Genomic DNA, 20378 nt, shown 5'->3' with positions numbered 1-20378 from the left:
GCATTAATTTCCCATCCACTACAAGAAGAAACTTCTCTTGATGTGGGTTGAGTGAGGCACTGATCTATGGGTATAGTTGTGTATCATTAGAAGCCATTTTTGACATGTTTCTTTAGTAGAACAATAGTATGTCCATGACCTATCTGTTCTAAGGTTCTTGGCCATTTGAGCAGTGTCAGATGTGGGTTCCTTCTCAAGGACTGGGCCTTAAATCTAATCCCAAAATAGTTGGCTACACCTATAACATTTGTGCCACTATTACATAGAAACATATATATTGGAGGCAAGTCACAGGTGAGGTTTGCAAAGCTTGTAGCTGGAAGATATTGATGATTGCCTTAGTCCTCCTGTATCATGCAGAGTACCCTCTAGAACCATGAATGCTAGTCACTAGAGGTGAAGCTTCTAGTTAGGTATCAGCTGAACTCCATGTTCAGTGACACCTGTGCTTTCTTTAGCAGTAGGGCCTCACCATCAGAATGTGGAGAGTTACCAACATCCTTGGCAATACATCTCAACAAGATTCAATCCTGGCATTAGAGGTTTTATTGAGTATCATAAAAGTCTATTTGGCATATTGTCTTACCTAATATTTGGTCTACTCTACTTAGATTCCTTTTATATTATATATATTTAGGAAGCTTCTATATTTGGAGGTTTTCACATGGTTTTTCAAATGTCCTTTACTGTTACTTATCCTTCCCCATATTCCTTCCTCTTCTGTTCTCTCCAATCCCCCTCCCTATTTAATCCTCCTGTTCTAGTTTCCCCTTCTCTAGCTCCATCCATTCACCTGACAATTTCATGATCTATGAATAATAGTATATCATGTAAATGTGTGACATTTTCATTATCCATTCATCAGTTGATAGACATCTAGGCTGTATCCAATTTTTGGGTACTGAGAATAGAACAGCAGTGAACATAAACAAATACCCTCTGTAGTAGACTGTAAAGTCCCTTAGATGCCCAAGAGTGGTATGGCTGGATCTTGAGGGAGATCAGTTCCCAGTTTTCTGAGGAGCTGACATACTGATTTCCACAGCCACTGTACCAGTCTTCACTCCCACTAGTGATGAGTAAGTGTCCTGCTTTGGCCACATTTTCACCAGTCTATGCTGCCATTTGGTTATTGGTCTTGACCATTCTGACTGGGGTAAGCTGAAAATGCAAGGAGTGTTAGTTTGTATATTCCTGGTGGCTAAGAATGCTGAACATTTCTTTAAGTGTTTCTCAGTCATTTGTGTTTCATCTTTTGAGAACTTTCTGCTCAGTTCTGTACCTCATTTTTAAATTGGGTTGTTTTCTTGATTCCAGTTTTATGTTTTAGATCTAAACTCTCTATCAGATGTATAGTTAGTAATGATCTTTTCCCATTGCATAGGTTACTGCTTTATCCAAATTATACAATCCTTTAATGTACAAAAGTTTTTCAGCTCCATGGGGTCCCATTTATTAATTGTTGGTCTTAGTTCCTGTGCTAATGATGTACTACTATTCATAAAGAGTAGTGTCAATGAGTTCAAACCTATCCCTCACTTTCCTATCTGTCAGATTAGGAGTAGCTGGTTTTATGTTGCAGTCCTTGATTCATTTGGAGTTGAATTTGTACAAGGTGATAGAATGGAGCTGCTTTCATTCTTCTTCATATACCATCCAGTTTGGCCATTTGTTGAAGATGCTGCATTTTTAATAACTCCTTATTAGACAGATGGTTTACAAATATGTTCTCTCATCCTATGGGTTGGCCCAGTTTCTTGTTTGTGTTTCTTGATGCACAGAAGTTTTCAATTTTAATGTATTATAAAGCAAAAAAAATTTAGTGTAGTCTAATTCATCTACATTTCTCTTTCTGGCTGTGTTTTCACAGCCACAAAATCATTGACACAGCCAAAGCCATTTTTCTCTGTTTTCTTCGAAGAAGTTCATACTTTTATTCTTATGCTTAGGTCTTCATCCAGTGAGTACATTTTTGTACCTGCTATGAGGGGCACCTTGAGTTTCCCGTTAGACCGATGATCAATCTGTATTTATGTTAAACATGTGTACAAACTGAGCTGAGGAAAACACCCCAGGAAAAGATGTTCTGAAGGTTTGAGTTAATGGTAAAGCGTAGTGATTGGAGACGTAGGCAGCCAGATGAATACCTGGCTCTGTCATGCAGTTGGAAACACTTTAAAAGGTCTCTTGTGTATACTACTTGAGGTTTGAGGCTAGAAGTGTGTAAAATAATGGACCATGGTTTAGAGAAATGGAGTCTGGCGGGCAGGTAATGGTCATTGCTGGGGTGCAGGTGAGAAGGTTTAGGTGTGAGATTAACTTAGGAAGGAGTCCATGGATGACTCTCAGGACAAAATCACAACATAATAAGACAGGACGTGGTAGATGTTTTAAGAGACTATTTAGAACAATTATTACCATTCTTGCTTGGAAACTGGTAAGGACGGTGTGGGGAACGGAGAAATGACAAGGACTAAAATCCTTGAGGATAGGAATTTTGTCAGTTCATGCCACCATGTGCCAGGTCAATGGTTGGTACTTAATGCTTAAGTGACAAAGACTTCCTGATAGAGAGCATTTGTAGGGATGGTGGGAAGCGAGATGCAGACATCCGCAAACAAGCATCTAATGGGGAGCAGAGGAAACAAACCAACATAGCTGCCACGCCATCACAGAGGGCACTTGGAGATGGGTATCTAGAACTTCAAGAAACAGCGCGTTTTTGTCTAAGCAAGACCATATGCATGGGTGCATCCTTTAACAAAACAGGCACAGGTATACATAAGGAGATCTCAGGCTGTTCATAGAAGTATTGTTTATAGGACTCTAGATACACTAGATATAACGTAATCAATGCTGGCTTGTAATTTAAATAAAACACCACGACCAATATAGTCAGCAAAAGTTGTGCTGTATGTCTGTACCAAATGCCACAGGGAAATATGTTTCATGTGGAAATTCAGATTGCAAATAGATATCAGATAGTCCCTCTTTGGGTAATTCGGAATATTAAGAGTCAATATGCATCTGCAATATGATTATTATAGAGGACATTCACTATTCTCTTATTTTTTTCCTTTTCTGTAGTGAATGGATACTGCTTTGTGATACACTAATAATCATATCTATTCTTAAAGAACTGCACAATTTGAGTCTGGGAAGCAAGATTTCTTAGGAGACTCAGATTTGTTGTCATTGTGGTGTAGGATACAGCCGGATAGTGTTAAAAGAGAAAACGCAGACAAGTGTGGTGGCTCATACGTATAATACCAGCACTTGGGAGGGTCAGACAGGGGGATTGCCATGAGTACAAGATTAGCCCAGGTTACAGAGTGATATCCTGACATCAAAAATATGTGAGTGAGTGAATGAATGAATGAATGAGCTGGAGGGATGATCCAATGGTTAAGAGCTCTTGATCTTGTAGAGGGCCCCAGTTCAGTTCCCAGGACCCACATTATACGGTCCACAATTGGCTGTAGCTCTGGTTCCAGGGCATCCAACACATCTATACTCAAGTCGGGAACATAAACACACATACCTACATACAAATAAAAATTTTAAAGAAATAAACACACACACATGCAAACACACACACACAAACGAGAGAGAGAGAGAGAGAGAGAGAGAGAGAGAGAGAGAGAGAGAGAAGCTGAACTCAGAATCTTAGGCAACGCAACATTTAAGAAAGTGAGAGAAAGAGGGAGAGGCTAGACATAGATAGACACAGACTAAAACAAAACTTCAAATAAGTAAGGAAAGTTCAGAGAGAAATCAGTGGTAGGAAGCTTCAGGAGAAAGAAGGAAAGTTAGACCAACACCTTAAGACAGTAGAAGAGCAGAGAACAGCGAAGACATAGCAGCTGGTGTTGGCACTTCATGCTCAGAACAACGGTCTCAGGAGAACTGCTGTGCAGAGAGCAACAGATGAGAGCGGGGAGACAGAAGTTCAGACGATTCTCATGACACATGGCTAAGAAGGAGGGAGCAGACTGTGCAGTGGCTAAAGGGCATGTGGCACGGGTGAGGCTGGCCTCCCGTTTCCTGTCGGACATTCTCTATTGGTACATTCCTCTCTGTGATGGGCAGGCCAGATGATCTGGATGGACTCTCTGCGCTGCATGATCTTCGTGTGTTCTCCAAAGCTCCGCAGTCTGCAAGAGCTGGAGGAGAGCAAGATGCATCTCTCCGACATCGCTCCCCACGACACCACCAGGGATCTCATCCTCCTCAACCAGCAGAGGCTGGCCGAGATGGAGTTGTCCCGCCAGCTGGAGAAGAAGAAGGAGGAGTTGCGAGTCCTCTCCAAGCACCTGGCCATCGAGAAGAAGAAGACAGAGACCTTGCTGTATGCCATGCTGCCTGAACACGTGGCCAACCAGCTCAAGGAGGGCAAGAAGGTGGCTGCAGGTAAGGTATAGAGAGGATCGTGCTCATGCTAAGGGGTGTGGCCTCTGAACCTAGGCAGAACTGGGCTTGACTGATGGCTTTATCATTTAGAAACAGCATCATCTTGGGCTGAGTGATTAACCCACATCTCTTTTATTTCTCTTCTCTATACTGAAGATAATAAAAAAAATAACACAAGGGTGGGGTGTGGATTGTTTCCAGAGCAGGATGTGGACAAGGGGACTCTGGAGTGTAATGATGATTCTGGGTTCTTATAGAAAATGTTTGTTATTGTAAAGACAGTGAGAAAAAAAAAAGACAGTGAGGACTCACTGGTGAGGGGGGGTATAGACATGTGTGTGTGTGTGTGTGTGTGTGTGTGAGATGCATATGCCTGTTCACACATGGAGTTCAGAGATGGCTACCTCTTTCTACTCCTTTCTGTCTTATTCCTTTGAGACAAGGCCTCTTACAGATACTAGAGTTATGGTAGAGGGCAGCAAGCCTCAGAAATCCTCCAGTATCTACCCCTTGCCACATTCAGACTTTTGGACAGGCTCTTCATGTGGGTGTTGGGGATTTGAACTCAGGCCTTCCTGCTCACACAGTAAGCAATCTTACCCTCTTAGCCATCTCCCTACTCCCAGTGAGGTGGCGTGGCTCTTTTATCATATGCCAGGTTTGACTGCGATGTAGTGAGGAAGGGAGGGAAGACTGGAAGCTCATCACACATGAGCAAGGCCTGGGCTGAGGCTGGGTGAGGGGGGACCAGCAAGATTTTTTCCCTAGGGTAAGAGGTGAAGTCTCTGAGGTTGTCATAACATCAAAACATGTTATAATTTATTTCAAGTTGGAATAAGGAGTTGGGAATACGGTCCAGGAGGTAAGACCACTTGTTCTGCAAACACGAAGACCTGAGTTCAAATCCCCATTACCCCCATAAAAAGCAACACGTGAGCACACAGAAGCTTGATACAGCGAGAGAAGTGGAGTTCAAATTGTGAGCATCCACATGAAAAGCGGGGTTTGGCTGCATGCATCTAGAACCCCAGCACTGGGGTTAGAGGAGGCAGAGACAGGTAGATGCTAGAGCTTGCTGGCCAGCCGGCCTAGCTGAAAAGGCGAGCTTCTGGCTCAGTAAGAGACTTTGTTTCGAGGCAGAGTTTGTCAGGGAGCAGAGAGGAAGGTATACATTCCTTCTTCTGGCCTGTGGGCTCATGTATATGAACTCTCATGTCTATACAACACACACACACACACACACACACACACACACACACACACACACCAGAAAGAAGATCAGGCCTGAGGCAATGGCAGCCAGGTCAGTTTAGAAATGTCGAGAGTGAGATAGCTGCAGGACTTCACCTAACAAGAGCAGCAAGTGTTAGGAATTGTAGACAGACCTAGAGGGAAAGTTCTAGCATAGAACTACATAGGTCTAGAATCTATTAGGCTTTGTGAATGACGTAAGATCATCTGGTTAGTTTCTGTCAAGCTGATACAAGCTGGAGTCATCTGGGAGGAGAGAATCTCAGTTGAGGAATTGTCTCCATCAGATTGGCTTGTGGCATGTATGTGTGATGTTTTTTTCTTGATTGCTGATTGATGGAGAGTGAATTGCCTCCATCTGATTGGCTCGTGGCATGTCTGTGGGGGGTGTTTTCTTGATTGCTGATTGATAGAGGGTGAATTGCCTCCATCAGATTGGCTTGTGGCATGTCTATGGGGCGTTTTCTTGGTTGATAGAGGGTGGCTTATCTACCTGAGGGCAGTGTCACCTCTGAGCATGTGGTCCTAGATTGTATCAGAAAGGTTGTTCAACAGTGAGCCTGGAAGCAAGCAGGTAAGCAGTTCCTCCATGGTCTCTGCTTCAGTTTCTGCTTCCATTCCTGCCTCAACCTTCCTCGTGTTTGATTGTTAACTGGGACTTGTAAAAGGAAGCAAACCTTTCTTCCCACACTGGCTTTAGTCAATGTTTCACGACAGCAACATACATGCAAACTAGGACTCTAATAAAATAGCCATAATGAACAAGAAAAAAAATTAAAAAATAAAAAAGGGAGAAGGCTGAGATGAACGGAAATATGATCGGTAGAGTCACGTGAAGGGAGTCTAGTGCCAGACGGATAAGCAATGCAGAGGCCCCCACTGCGTTCCAGGGTTCAGCAGTCCACTTAGTACACACTAGCTAGCATGCAGCAGATAACAGTACTGAGAGTCTCCACCTTAGTTCTCACCGAGATGATAAGTGTACATCGGGCAAAGAGACAGCAGATGTGCAGGCCCCAAGGCAAGAGGCTCTCCCTGGGCTGAGATAACCCAAGTAAACCAGGAGTCGTGGGGACATAAGGTCAGAGATGGCACAGATGGAGAATGGTCCCATTCGTAGGTACACCAAGGATAAAAAAGTGACTATTAGTTAGCAAGATCATTGTCTGCCATGTAGAAATGAGTGGAATTAGGGGTCAGGGTAGAAGAGAGAGAGAGAAACAGGATAATGTGGCAGCTATGCCACTGTGCCAAGACAGACTCCTCCAGACCCAATACTGGTGTCTCTGTAGTTCAGGCTCTGCTTTCGGATCAAAGGGGCCATTTCTCTCAACCCACGGTGTTTTCACTTCTCAGGGGAGCATTTGCCGACTCAAATTCCTGCCTCCGTCACTAACTGGGGAACGCCCTAAGACCCAGGCTCCTTCTGCTTATTTCATGCAATATGACTCTTGTGGAGCAATGGCTGTTGCACAGTAGGGACCCAATGCATGTGCTCATATCTGTTGACTAGATGGGGAAGAGGGGATAACATCAGCTCCTTCGGGGGCAGGCAGGCTTGGTCTTCAAAAGGCATTGGATTAAAAATTCGTAGAATTATTATTCTGTATCCTTGGCTACCGCTGACCTCATTTCTGTTGCAGGAGAATTTGAAACGTGTACAATCCTTTTCAGTGATGTGGTAACATTTACCAACATCTGCGCGGCCTGTGAACCTATCCAAATAGTGAACATGCTGAATGCAATGTACTCCAAGTTTGACAGGCTAACCGGTGTTCACGAGGTCTACAAAGTAAGTGGTGTGTGTGTGTGTGTGTGTGTGTGTGTGTGTGTGTGTGTGTGCACGTGCAGCCTGCTTCTGGAATCAGGCCAGGAGGGGGGCACTTGAGCCTGTCTTCCCTTCCTGCATCTACACCAATCTGAGAAGGAGAGGCACACAGGAATTGAGAAGTGCGTAGGAATCCCGTTAGAATGCCCGTGCTCAGGTGGTGCTTTGGTACCCAGGAGCAATGATCACCACTGTCCCAGGCATCGGTCTCCTGCTCAGCAGAGTTTCAGTCACATAATTCATTATCTGATATAGAACATCATATGACTACCCAGGAACTTCATCTTCTCTGTGTGGCATGAATTCTAATTGATCTTAATAAATAAAACCTGGAGTCAGATATTAGCGAGGGAAAGCTGACGGATCAGAGAAGCCACTAGAGAGATATTTTACCTCTACCAGTGCTCAGACGGAAGGGGCAATCCTGTCCCCGGACTGTCTTCTCAGACTTCATCCTCAGTCTGCACTGAGCTCCTGTTTCCTCCCGTCTCATTTTCCTCTCTGTGCCCTTTCTGTCTCTACATCTCTAGTGCTGGCATTAAATTTAAATCTTTGAAAAAAGAAATTGAAGAAGATACAGAAAATGGAAAGATTTCCCATGCTCTTGGGTAGGTAGAATTAACATAGTAAAAATGGCAATCTTACCAAAAGCAATCTACAGATTCAATGCAAGGCCCAGCAAAATTCTTCACAGACCTCGGAAGAACAATACTCAACTTCATATGGAAAACCAAAAAACCCTAGATAGCCTAAACAGTTCTGTACAATAAAGGAACTTCTGGAGGCATCATAATCCCTGACTTCAAACTGTACTACAGAGCTACAGCCTGGTATTGGCGTAAAAACAGACAGGAAGACCAATGGAACCAAATTGAAGATGCGGACATCAGTCCACCCACACACCTACAGACACCTGATTTTTTTTACAAAGAAGCAAAAAAAAAGTATAAAATGGAAAAAAGAAACAATATGCAACAAATGGTGCTGGCATAACTGTATATCAACATGTAGAAGAATGAAAATAGATCCATATCTATCACCATACACAAAACTCAAATCCAAATGGATCAAAGACCTCAACATAAAACAAACCACACTAAACCTCATAGAAGAGAAAGTGGAAAGTATTGACACAGACCACTTCCTAAATATACCCCCAGTAGCACAGACGCTGAGAGAACCAATTAATAAATGGAGCCTCCTAAAACTGAAAAGCTTCTGTAAAGCAAAGGACATGGTCAACACGACAAAATGGCAGCCTACTGGGGACTTCACCAACCCCACATCGGACAGAGCTGATCTCCAAAATACACAAAGAACTTAGGAAATTGGTCATCAAAAGAACAAACAATCCAATAAAGAAAAGTGGGGTATGGACCTAAACAGAGAATTCTCAATAGATGGGTCTAAAATGGTTGAAAGATACTTAAGAAAATGCTCAACATTCTTAGCCATCAGAGAAATGCAAATCAAAACAACTCTGAGATTTCATCTTACACCTGTAAGAATGGCCAAGAACAAAAACACTGATGACAGCTTATGCTAGAGAGGATGTGGGGTAAAGGGAACACTTCTGCATTGCTGGTGGGAGTGCAAACTTGTACAACTGCTTTGGAAATCAGCATAGTGATTTCTCAGAAAATTAGGAATTCTATCTCAAGACCCAATAATACCACTTTTGGATATATATCTAAATGATGCTCAATCATACCACAAGGACATGTGCTCCGTTATGGTCATAGCAGCATTATTTGTGATAATTAAAACCTGGAAACAACCTAAGTGCCTTCCACCAAAGCATGTATAAAGAAGATGTGGTATATTTACATGATGGAATACTACACAGCGGAGAAAAATAATGACATCTTGAAATTTGTGGGCAAATGGATGGATCTAGAAAACACCAAATTGAGTGTGGTAACCCAGACCCAGAAAGACAATTATAATATGTACTCACTCATAAGTGGCTTTTAGACATAAAACAAAGAAAAACTAGCCTACAGTTCAAAACCCCAGAGAACCTAGACAACAAAGAGGACCCTAAACGAGATATACATGGATCTAATGTACATGGGAAGCAGAAAAAGACAAGATCTACTGAGTAAATTGAAAGCACGGGGATCATAGGAGACGGTAGAAGGTGAGGGGGAAGGAAAAATGGGGAGCAGAGAAAAATATATACATCTTAAACAAATTTTAACAAACAATTTTAAACAAAGCTGTGGGATCCCAAGTGCTGGGATCACCTTTGTGTGAACTGTTTCTCTTTTAGACAGAGTCAATTTCACTTAGCCCAGGGTGGCCTTGAACTCACAGAGAAAACTCTGCCTCTGTCTCTTGAGTCCTAGGATTAAAGGTGTGTGTCACCACTCCCTGGCCTCTAGTGGCTTAGATCTGCCCGCTGATCTTCAGGCAAGCGTTATTTGTTAAAACACAAACAAAATCACACTATATCTATAGGACTCATTTTCACTAAAACCAGTAAGGGTGTTGGGGGTACGGCTTGCCTAGCCATGTGAGATCCCTGGGTTCCAACCCTGGTACCAAAAGTAAAACAAAATAAAATCAGAAAGATCTCTTGGCCACCTTGTGTTCCTTCTCCTTCCTACTCCTCATTTCCCCAGCAAAGAATCAATAGCTTGTTGTCAATGAGAGGCACATATAGGTGTTTGGATGGGACATGAAGGAAACTCCCTGAACACTTTGAACACTTTATTTTATTTTATTTTATTATGTTTGCCCTGGCAGGTGGAAACAATCGGCGATGCTTACATGGTGGTAGGCGGAGTACCAGTGCCTGTTGAGAGCCATGCCCAGAGAGTCGCTAATTTTGCTTTGGGGATGAGAATTTCTGCAGAGGAAGTGATGAATCCTGTCACTGGAGAGCCCATCCAGGTAGGGGGCAAAGGAGCGCTTCATTCGAGACAAAATATAACACATGAGAGTAAAGCTCTGGTCTGCTCGGGTCGACTTGGGGGTATGTGACACCGTTGACATTGCATCTTCTATCCAAAGTCCTTTCTTCTCTTGCTTATGCTCCTAAGCAGGAAAGCATGGGAGAAGGCTCAGCTTTCCCAGGCTCCAGGGTAGGCTGTTTGTTCTGAGATTTTCCTGGGACTCATGGATACTCTTCTTTGTAATAGGACGTGCTGAGGGCTCCTCGTTTGTAATTCCTGCTTTTTTGGCTCAAACATTACTTCAGGTGGCTTAGCTTTACCAAGCAGCCAGAGATTTCTGCCTAGGCAAATGCATGCCCACATGCCCCTGATAGCTCAGAGCACAGCTGTGGTGTGTGCCATTACTGATGTGAATGGAGAACTGGAGAATCAACCTTGGAAAATTTGGGGCAGTTTTGGTTTGGTAAAAAAAATTAAATATGTATCTGTTTTGTGACACTAGGTAGCACCTACAATTTTAAGTATTTTGCCTGAATGGAGTAAAAACATGTTTACAAGTGTATCTCTACAGACTGCTTATAACTGCCATACTTATCACAGCTCCAAACAGGAAATAACCTAAATATCCACAGAGAGGAGAATGGATGAATGGATCATGGTATGTTCTTCCTAGTGGGCAATAAAAATTATGACTGTGGATATAAGTGCCACTGTGAAGGACTCTGAAAACAGTACAGTGTAATAATGAAACCAGCCTGTCAAACAGCCTATGCTATCTGATTTCTTTCATGTGATGTTCTCGGAGGACAAATTAATCTTTGATAGAAGTAAGAATCAACAATCTCTTCTGGAGGAAGAAGGGTGGAGCTCATGAACAAATAGTCATCTCACGTAGGGTACCAGCAGCAGATCAAGTTAGCAATTGAGCCTATGACTGGCTTAGTGAACCAGTGAGGTTATTGGGGTTACTTATAGGAGCTCCAAATTCAGCCAGAACACTTAAGAAGGCCACCCCACACCCCAGCGTTAATGACAACTCTTGAAGGCCGCCTTCTTGAACCCTGACCCCAGCACACAGTTTTTCAAGCAGCTTCTGCAAAGAGAGTTTCCCTTCCCTGCTGCTTTACAGCCTTTGGGGCTGGTTATTCATCTTTTCATCTATTTATTTTATATCCCAGCCACAGCCTCCCCCCACACCCTCCTATCCCAGTCTCTCTCCCTCATTCCCCTCTCCAAACTCCCAATCTCCTCCTCTTTAGTCTCTATTCAGGAAAGGGCAGGTCTCCTGTGAGTATCCATACAGCATGGCAAGCTGCAGTAAGACTAAGCACTTCCCCATGTATTAAGGCTGGGCAAGTAGGCAAGTGTGAGAAGTAGGGTCCCAAAAGCCGGTAAAAGTGTGGGAGACAGCCCCGTTCCAGCTGTCAGGAGTCTATAAGAGGCCCAAGCTACACAACTGTCACGTATATGCAGAGTGCCTAGGTCAGTCTCATGCAGGCTCCCTGGTTGTTGGTTCTGTCTCTATGAGCCCCTATGAGCCCAGGTTATAAGATGGTGTGAGCCCAAGGCATCCTTGATCCCTCTGGCTCCTATTCTCCGTTCGCCTCCTCTGTAAGATTCATGAACTCCACCTGATGTTTGACTGTAGGTCTCTGCATCTGTCTCCATCTGTTGCTGAATGACATCTCTCTGATGTCAATTGGGCCAGGACCAATCTGGTCACAGGAGACAGCCCGTTCAGGCTATTTTTGTACTATTGCTGTGAGTCTAAGCTGGGGTCCTCCTTGTAGACTCCTGGGAGGTTCCCCTGCACCAGGCTTCCACTGGACTCCGAACCCCCCCCCCCCAGCAGTCTCCCTCAGCATTCACCCCCTCCTTGTGTTCCCATCCCCACCGGCCTCAGTCCACTCACGAAATTTCTTCCATGGGGGGGGGGCTTTTGAACCTCAGAACTTCCTGAGGTTCGCCATCCTCTTATGCTGCATTAGCTTTCTAAGACTTACATACAGTCTTCCCTTCTCCCTCAGGAAGGAGCACTAATTCTCCATGCAGTGGGTTGGGGGGAAGCTAACTAGAAAAGGGCACAAGGTAAGTCTGCAGGGTAATGAACTGTTCTACATTTCGTTTGTGACCTTGGTTGTAGCAACATGTGCGCTTGTCAAACCTCGTGGAGCTAACCACTTCAGTAGGTGCGTTTTCCGTTTAGCTAAACTGTGCCTGCAGCGTAAAGGCAAGAAGATTCAAAGGTTTCTTCTCAGTGATGTTCTCTCTTCGCAGATCAGAGTGGGAATCCACACGGGACCCGTCTTAGCAGGTGTTGTGGGAGACAAGATGCCTCGGTACTGTTTGTTTGGTGACACTGTCAACACAGCCTCTAGGATGGAGAGTCACGGGCTTCCCAGCAAAGTGCATCTGAGCCCCACGGCCTACAGGTTGGCCACCGCTGTCCTCCCAGCTTCCCCAAACCATCTGACTGCCCGGCAGCATAGGCAGGACAGAGGAGAGGTTGATGTTTCTTCTCCCATGCTTTACTGACTTACAGACAGGAAGTGGGGAGGGGCCCCTACCATAACTTGTTTTTTGCTATAACCCCCAGGCCAAATCCAAACTGTCGCCTGGTTTGGGAAATAGTTTTATTGCACAAGAAAGTGGGACTCTGGGGAAATCACCCACTGCTGAGCTGGATGAAGGGGTAACTGTTTTGTTTGTGGTACCCAAAGCAGAAGCTAGAATTCAGTGGTGAGGGCTCTCTGATATAAGACATGCTTTTCTTTACACATTGTCCATGCATGACTGATGTCTCTGTGAGTGGCAGAGCCAGGCAGTCAAGACAGAGACTGTGTGGCTCACAATGCCTGAAACAGTCACTCTCTGGTCTTTCCCAGAAAAATCTTGTCAGCTTGGTCTAGTAGGGGAAGAGAGAAAATTCATAGCCGGTTTTGAAATAGAACACACGAGAAAGTGTGCAGCAAATGGCACTATTTCTCGAGCTGTTAGGATAAGCCACACGTAGATTAGGTTCCTTCATACCGGTCAGCTCCTTCGCTGTTACGCTGCTCCATGAAGAAAAACCACTTTTATTTACACGAAACACCTTTTAAAAATATTCTGGTAAATTTTTTGTTGTTGGTTTTAATTTCCCTGTTTCCTAAAGAGAGAGAGAAAGAAGGTTTGGAGTTGGATGGGTGGGAACAGTTTTGTAGGAGATGAAGGAGGGGAAACCTAATATACTGTAGAAAAAATATTTTCAATAAAAGGAGAGTAAGGGGGAAAATCTGATATTGAGGCATAGAAACAAAAGAAAGGAGAAACAGCTAACAGCTTGCTTCAGCTCCGAGAAGGCCGGGAAGAGCTGGGTGATGCGCAGACTCCACTCTGGCCATTCCACTCCCCCACCAGGAGAACTAGAGCATGGGCTGCGGGAGGTTGGCAAGGGTCCGTGTCCAGAAAGGTTTTATGGAGATGCTCGAGCTGAAACCTGAACAAGGATGTAGCGAAAACTAGGGTGCTGGGGAGTAAAGATCAAATAGTAGGGGAGAAACAAGGTGTGTGGGTCTCCTGTAGCTACTCTTAGACTTTGGTACCCTAATCAGAACACTGGCCCTTCCTGCCTCCCCCCTTCCCCACCGAGTCCCTCACCCTGATGTCCTAACAGGCTCTAGAGGATGTCACCTCAGATCCTCCCTCTTCTGCTGTGGGTCTAGGACTGGTCTGTGATCTTTGGTATTTGGCACATTTTGTTTTTCTCTATATAGAGCCCTGGAAAACAAAGGGTTTGAAATTGTCAAGAGAGGGGAGATCGAAGTGAAAGGGAAAGGCAAAATGACCACGTACTTTCTGATCCAGAACCTGAATGCCACCGAGGACGAGATCATGGGGCGACCTACAGCTCTCACCAATCAGAAAGGTAAGCACATCCACAAGCCTTGTCCTTGGTGCCAGGTGTGCCTCACTGAGCTCTGCAGAGGTGTCTAACGTGGCAGTATCCTACCCTCCATGATGCCGCTACCATCCATGTGGCAGCATCCCACCCTCCACAATGCTGCTACCATCTATGTGGCAGCATCCCACCCTCCACGATGCTGCTACCATCCACGTGGCAGCATCCCACCCTTCACAATGCTGCTATCATCCATGTGGCAACATCCTACCCTCCACGATGCTGCAGTGGACACGTGCAATGATCAGCTCAGCAATCTTTTCCTGGACACTCACATCCTGAGGCAAGTTCTCACCTGCATCGGTTTCCATGGCGCTGTGTATCCAAGCGACGAACTTTCCCACAGATGCTCCTGTGCTAAGAAATTACTCTGAGTGCTTCCCCTGCCTCTTCACCCTAACAGAGGCTCCTGAGCAGGCTTTCCACACACACTAGAACCTTCCAATTGGAAAGAGGGATAAAAATCATAACTCACTAAGTTCGAAGAATGACAAGACAGTGGGACTTTGGGGGAAATGACCTGGTGCTGAATTGGACCAAGGAGCCGCTGTTTTGCTTATGGTACCCAAAACAGAAGCTAAAATCCAACAGTGAGATTCCTGGCACTGCAAAGTAGATTTGATTTATCCCCTGCAGCTACTGCCCTGATTAAGAGGAAAATTCGGGCCTGAGAGGAAATTCTATAGCAGGGGCAATTCCTGTTACCTTTGAAGAAAGCAAGACAAGGAAGTGGTTCCAACAAAGACCTTTAAGATTGACTTTCACGGTCTTTTGTTCTAGCTTCGGTTCAGCTGAACATCCCTGAGAGCTGGTTTAGGCTGTTATCCAGGTGGAGATACTGAGATGGAAGGGTCTGATTAAAAAAAAAAAAACAAAAACAAAAATAAAAAAAAAACATACAGGAAACTCTGACTTAAGTCACCAGGACCAGTGCTCATAGGTCTCCATTTCTAGACTCTGGCACCTTTCCCACAAACAACACCCCTCCCTTCCTCCCTCCCTCCCTCCCTCCCTCCCTCCCTCCCTCCCTCCCTCCCTCCCTCCCTCCTCTCCCCTCCCATCATGCCATTCTCATAGTACAGAGGATATTTTTGCCTTTCCTCTTCATTGTTGGTGTTTGAAGTAAGTGATGGGAGATGGGGTGTCACATGGGATGCACAAGGGCAGGGCAGAAGCCGTCCAGGTCGGACTGAAACTCTGCACAGGTCTGTGCCACTCACCTGCAGAGACACCCAGTGCTTTCCAGGGAGAAACTGGGATTTGTTGACTTAGATATGTAAGCAACTGCCTTTCAGCCTTGACTAAAGGGTTGCCTTTCTAGCTCTGTCTGCTGGCAGGTTCTTCTGGGCAGAGGCCAGCCTCCTCCCTGAGCCCCTTAGTTAGGGGGCAGCATGCAAATAAAGAGCACAGCGCTGTGCAGGGTCCTCAAATGGGATCCATCTCTCCGCTTTTCACACACTGCCCTTACAATGGCCACTTCCCTCCTAACAGTCTTGGGTTGCCTGCCATAAACCTCTTGGGCTCTAGGTCAAGACATATTTGCTCTTGGGTTGCCCCTGGCCCATGAAGGACAGTGTCAAGGCCTCCAGCAGTAATGAAAAAGCTTGGCGCTCTCAAGAGACATCTGGGAAGGTCCTGCTTCCTAAGGGGCATGGTAACCTCAGCGGGCCTGAGGCATTTTTCCATGGTGGTCATTGCCATCTCTGTACAGTCAGATGGAGCTTCTCAAAGCCAGTGATGGAGGACGGGACAGAGGAACACTGCGTACAACTAAGACTCTTCCCAAACCCATGTCTTTCTTTCCTCACATGTAACCCATGGGACACACATGCTGATTTGGAAGGTGGTGGTAAGGAGGGTGGTGTGTGTGTGTGTGTGTGTGTGTGTGTGTGTGTGTGTGTGTGCACGCATGCATGTATGGAGGCCTGAGGTTGGCCTCAGATGTCCTTGCCTTTATACATTGAGGCAGGGTCTCTCACCAGATGTGAAGTTAGGTGTTTCAGAGTCCAGATAGTCATTTTGCTGCAAGATCCTCTGTCTCCACCTCTCGGGCCTTTGTGCTGGGATTACGGAGAAATTGTCAAAGCCACCAACCTTTACAGCTTCTATGGGGCTTCTGGGGATTTAAATTCTAATCCTCTCACTTAAGCAACTTTCCCCACTGAACCATCTTCTAAACCCCAAGGGTTTTCATTAGCAAACAGGCAAAACAAACAAACAAACAAAACCATTGAGTTTGTGTCCTGCATCTCTGCACTGTGGTCCTAGCATAAACGTGAACCCGAGCCCTTTCAAACACACTCTCTTATCATTCAACTTGCATGGTCCATTTCTGAGAAATTTAATCACTTTTAAAATTATAATTATCAGATGTCCAAGAAACCCAGTAGTTCAATAGACTCCATAATTAAAAGTGAAAGAAATAAGGGGTATTAAGAATAATAAAATTAGCAAAACAAAAGAAAATAAGTCCCCTAACATTTGAATAGGGAACAATTGCCGGCTGAGCATTACCTTCATGCATGGGGGAGAGGGGAATGCTGGACTATCAGATGAACTTTAACTAGGGGAATCTATACTCAGCCATACCAGTGGGGCCACGTTCTATAAGAATGCCATAGGTGAAAAAGTTGTGTGCATTTGAGAGTTCTATGGACCTTAATTTCTTGTCCTTTAGACCCTCTGTTTTAAATTCTAGACATAACTCGTCTACTTGAGTTGCCCCAAGGCAGGCTCTGCCTGTCCAGGTCTTCTTTAATTCTGGATCTGAGAGCACATGACTGGCGATAGGTCTAGAAGTCGCAGACCTCTGACTCACCTCAGATTCACGGAAGACTTTATCAAACAGGACTTGTCACAGTCTGGCCCTGCTGGAACCTGCCTAACCCTCTTCAGATCTTAAAGTGAAACTGACAATGAGGTAGATTGGCGAAGAAGCCTGAGGTGCTATCAGCCCTACCCCAGGCCACAGAAGCCTACTCACAAATTTGGGGAGGGAGAGCAGATTTGACTGATTGCTTTCTAAGGTGTTTGATGGATGTGAGCCTCTAGTCAACACAGGAGCCTTTTTAAACTTAAGTGTGTCCAGAACAATGATTATCATAGAAACGAAAATGGAGATGACTTAGTAGGAGTAGAGAGAGCCTCTGAGAGCCGGCCTCCTATAGCCAGAGTTCTCTAACCCCACTCCCCCCTCCTCTCCTGGCTCACATCCCAGAGGCTGCGGTGTCCCCAGCCTGCCCTCTGGCCTCCCACAGGTAGACAAATTGGCTGTTGGAGTTTTCTCCCCACGTGGGACACTGTGTTAATCATTTGATATAGGTCCTCACTTTAATTATTAGTTTCTCCCATTTTACAGATGAGCAAACACGAGACCCAGAGAGTAAATAACATAGCACTCACAGGCAAGCAGGGCCACACACCCCAGTGCATGGTCCCAGGCCTGAACCCCATCCTCTGTGGCCTTGCTGTTCAGAACACATAGACAGTCACACGCCAGCAAGGGCACATGAGTGGTGCAGAGGTAAAGATTTATGATGACATTTTTAGCACAGCATACCAGAACATAATTACGGAGAGGAGTGTGAATGTAGCTATCGTAGCTGGGAAGACCTTATTATACCGAGGAGGTCCACATTGTGTTTCCAGAAGCCTGGCTCCAACAGTGCCCCCCACCCCACCCACAGGGAAGCTTATCCACTGACACTTCTGTCTTGTTTCAGTGTCTGAAGAAGTCACCCCTGCTGGGAGCCCTGTGGCAGGGCCAGACTCCACGGACGCAGCCAATGGTCAGCCACCGCCAGATCAGACCAAGACAAGTTTCCCTGCTAGTGGCCCTGTGCCATCTGTCTTCTGTGTTGTTTTGTGATCAGGAGAAAAAGCGAAACTATGTGGCCCATTTCTTTTCATCAATGGCAGCGAAGAAAATTAACTTAGAATAATTTGGAAGTCCAAAATGTTTCCGATTGCATCTCTTTCTGCCAGGTTTGGGAAATGCTTTGTAGTAACGGGTCACGGCCAGCCACAAACGGGCTGGAGCTGTGTCTGTCCTAGATATTGACTTGGCCGGTGGGTCTGTTGCTGTTTGCTTGCTCTCAGCTCCACGGCTTCCCAATCCCTGCCTCCGAGTCGGTGTCCTAGGGCCCATCTTCACAGGAAACCCTGACCGTGGGCTCCAGCTTGCCATTTAACTGGAAGTGGGAAGGGAAAGGAGGAGAAGCTGGAGAAGAGAGGTCCAGATCCTGCAGTTTCTAAACTGTTACCCACTACGACGGCGGGCTGGGGAAGGCACTGGGCTGGTGAGAGGAAGCTATTTTACTTTCCGGATGCTCCACACATCACCCTGGAGCCGCCATTTATCCTATTAAACACCACTAGAGACGATCCTCCCAGTGTTGGGTGTGTTGTTACTTTTCTATTCTTTGTTAACCATGACCAAGGTGACTTTTAGAAGGGAGGGCTTATTGGGGTTTCCGGTACCAGAGATGTAAGAGTCCATCCCCGGCACATGGGGGAGGAGGGCCATTCTCGTTCAAACCACCACCCTTGGGAAGCTTGACCAGGCTGATAAAAGGCCCACAGGGCTCCTCACACCTCCAATGCACCTTCATGTGGTCTGGAATCTTCTGTGGGTTGAGGCCCCAGAATCCAGGAGTGGTATGAACTCTTACTGAACCAATTAGCTCAGGGAAGGTCTATGTCCCTGCACACACTTGTATGTACATGCTGTGTTCTCATGGAAGCATCTGGTAGTCCGCCTCATGGTCACCAGCAGACCCGGGCTGTCCCTCCGATGAGAGACTTGCTGATGAACCGTGAATGATTTGCTCGCTGAACAGCATGACTCTAGGTCGAGCCCTTCCCAGAGCAGAAGGTTCCAGGGAACTTTCCGCTACAGCTACAGCTCAGCAGGATCATTTTACCCCATAACCCTGCCTTGTTTGGACCCCTCTTAGCTTCCACCACTTCAGGGCACCTGTCCCAGGCACGGCCTCTCCAGATGGTGGCAGATGGCTGGTCCTCAGACCAATGACTGACAGACTCATTGGCCTCTAGCCACGGAGGGAGGTGACAGTTTCCTAAATACGAAGTTGAAAACATTCTCCACTGCAGGGGCAGGGAGCTCAAACCCCAGTTTCTAAGAGCCACAACACCCCACCCCTGCTCCCACTGTCCTTCATACCATGGCTGTCCTGGATGGCGGAGGCGAAGTTCTCGGGTACTGAGGAGGAGAGGGCAGCCTGCTGGGGTCCCTGTCTGTCGCTTTCTCCTCCAAGGGCCCTCTTTGTGCCCAGTAGATGCCGATTCCTGATGCTCCAGTAAGGTTTTGGTGTCTTATCTCTCTCCTGGGCTAAGACTTATTCACTCTTCCCAGGCTTCTGGCTTCCCTGTACCTTCTTAGTCTTTTTCTTTCACTTCCAACTTTTCCTTCAGCTCAAGTTGTGTGAGAGAGAAAAGGAGCCACTCGCTGGCTGCCTGGCTGAGGGGTGAGATCATTGTCGTCTGTCCGTTCCGCAGAGAGCCCGAGAAAGCAAGCGGAGGAACTTGTTCTCCGCAGAGGACCATCTGGCTGCGACAGACTCGCGATAATCTGTAGCTTTCCTTTTCTTTATTCCTTTTGGTTTGTTCCCGGGAGCACTCCATCTGCAGCTGTACATTCAGACCTGGCCCCTAGGAAGGCAAGCGTTCATTTGGGGAACACGTGCTTATTCTCCCCACTCCCCTGCCTCTCGGATGTGTCAGGAAGCCATTCTTATCCCGGGTGGGTTTCTGTGGCCTCAGTGTCAGGGCTGCACTTTCAAATGGAAATCAGGCAATTATTCGTCACACAGAGAACCCTGACAGATGCAGAGGTTTGACACAACTGGCCCTGTCTGCGGGACCAAAGCACCTGGTGCTCCCCGAGGGACCATTAAATACATAGAATGTGTTCTGAGAGCACAGAAAAATTCAAGAACAATTAACTGTGTGATGAGCAATCATAGATGCATGGCTGTTTAACCTCCAGACGTGATCATGATACATCAACCAACCGCCTGAGTCATCTTTAAAG

The 20378-nt window shown here is 45.9% G+C and overlaps 1 protein-coding gene across 2 annotated transcripts in view; it reads left to right on the top strand.

The window, feature by feature from the left end:
* The window catches only part of LOC125392391 (guanylate cyclase soluble subunit beta-2), a 50688-nt gene extending 31979 nt beyond the window's left edge, over positions 1–18709 (top strand). For both annotated transcript variants that reach the window (XM_048422175.3, XM_085698631.2), the window contains 6 exons: positions 4090–4410; positions 7305–7453; positions 10238–10384; positions 12664–12818; positions 14142–14293; positions 18049–18709. In XM_048422175.3, the coding sequence (XP_048278132.3) occupies positions 4090–4410; positions 7305–7453; positions 10238–10384; positions 12664–12818; positions 14142–14293; positions 18049–18194 (1070 nt within the window). In that variant the 3' untranslated portion in view covers positions 18195–18709. The remainder of the gene's footprint in view (positions 1–4089; positions 4411–7304; positions 7454–10237; positions 10385–12663; positions 12819–14141; positions 14294–18048) is intronic.
* The last annotated feature ends 1669 nt before the right edge of the window (positions 18710–20378 follow it).

Source organism: Myodes glareolus, chromosome 12, assembly GCF_982192425.1.
Source record: "Myodes glareolus chromosome 12, mMyoGla1.1, whole genome shotgun sequence".
NCBI lineage: Eukaryota > Metazoa > Chordata > Mammalia > Rodentia > Cricetidae > Myodes > Myodes glareolus.
The sequence above is the reverse complement of the archived record's forward strand: the minus strand, read 5'-3'. Positions and strand labels throughout refer to the sequence as shown.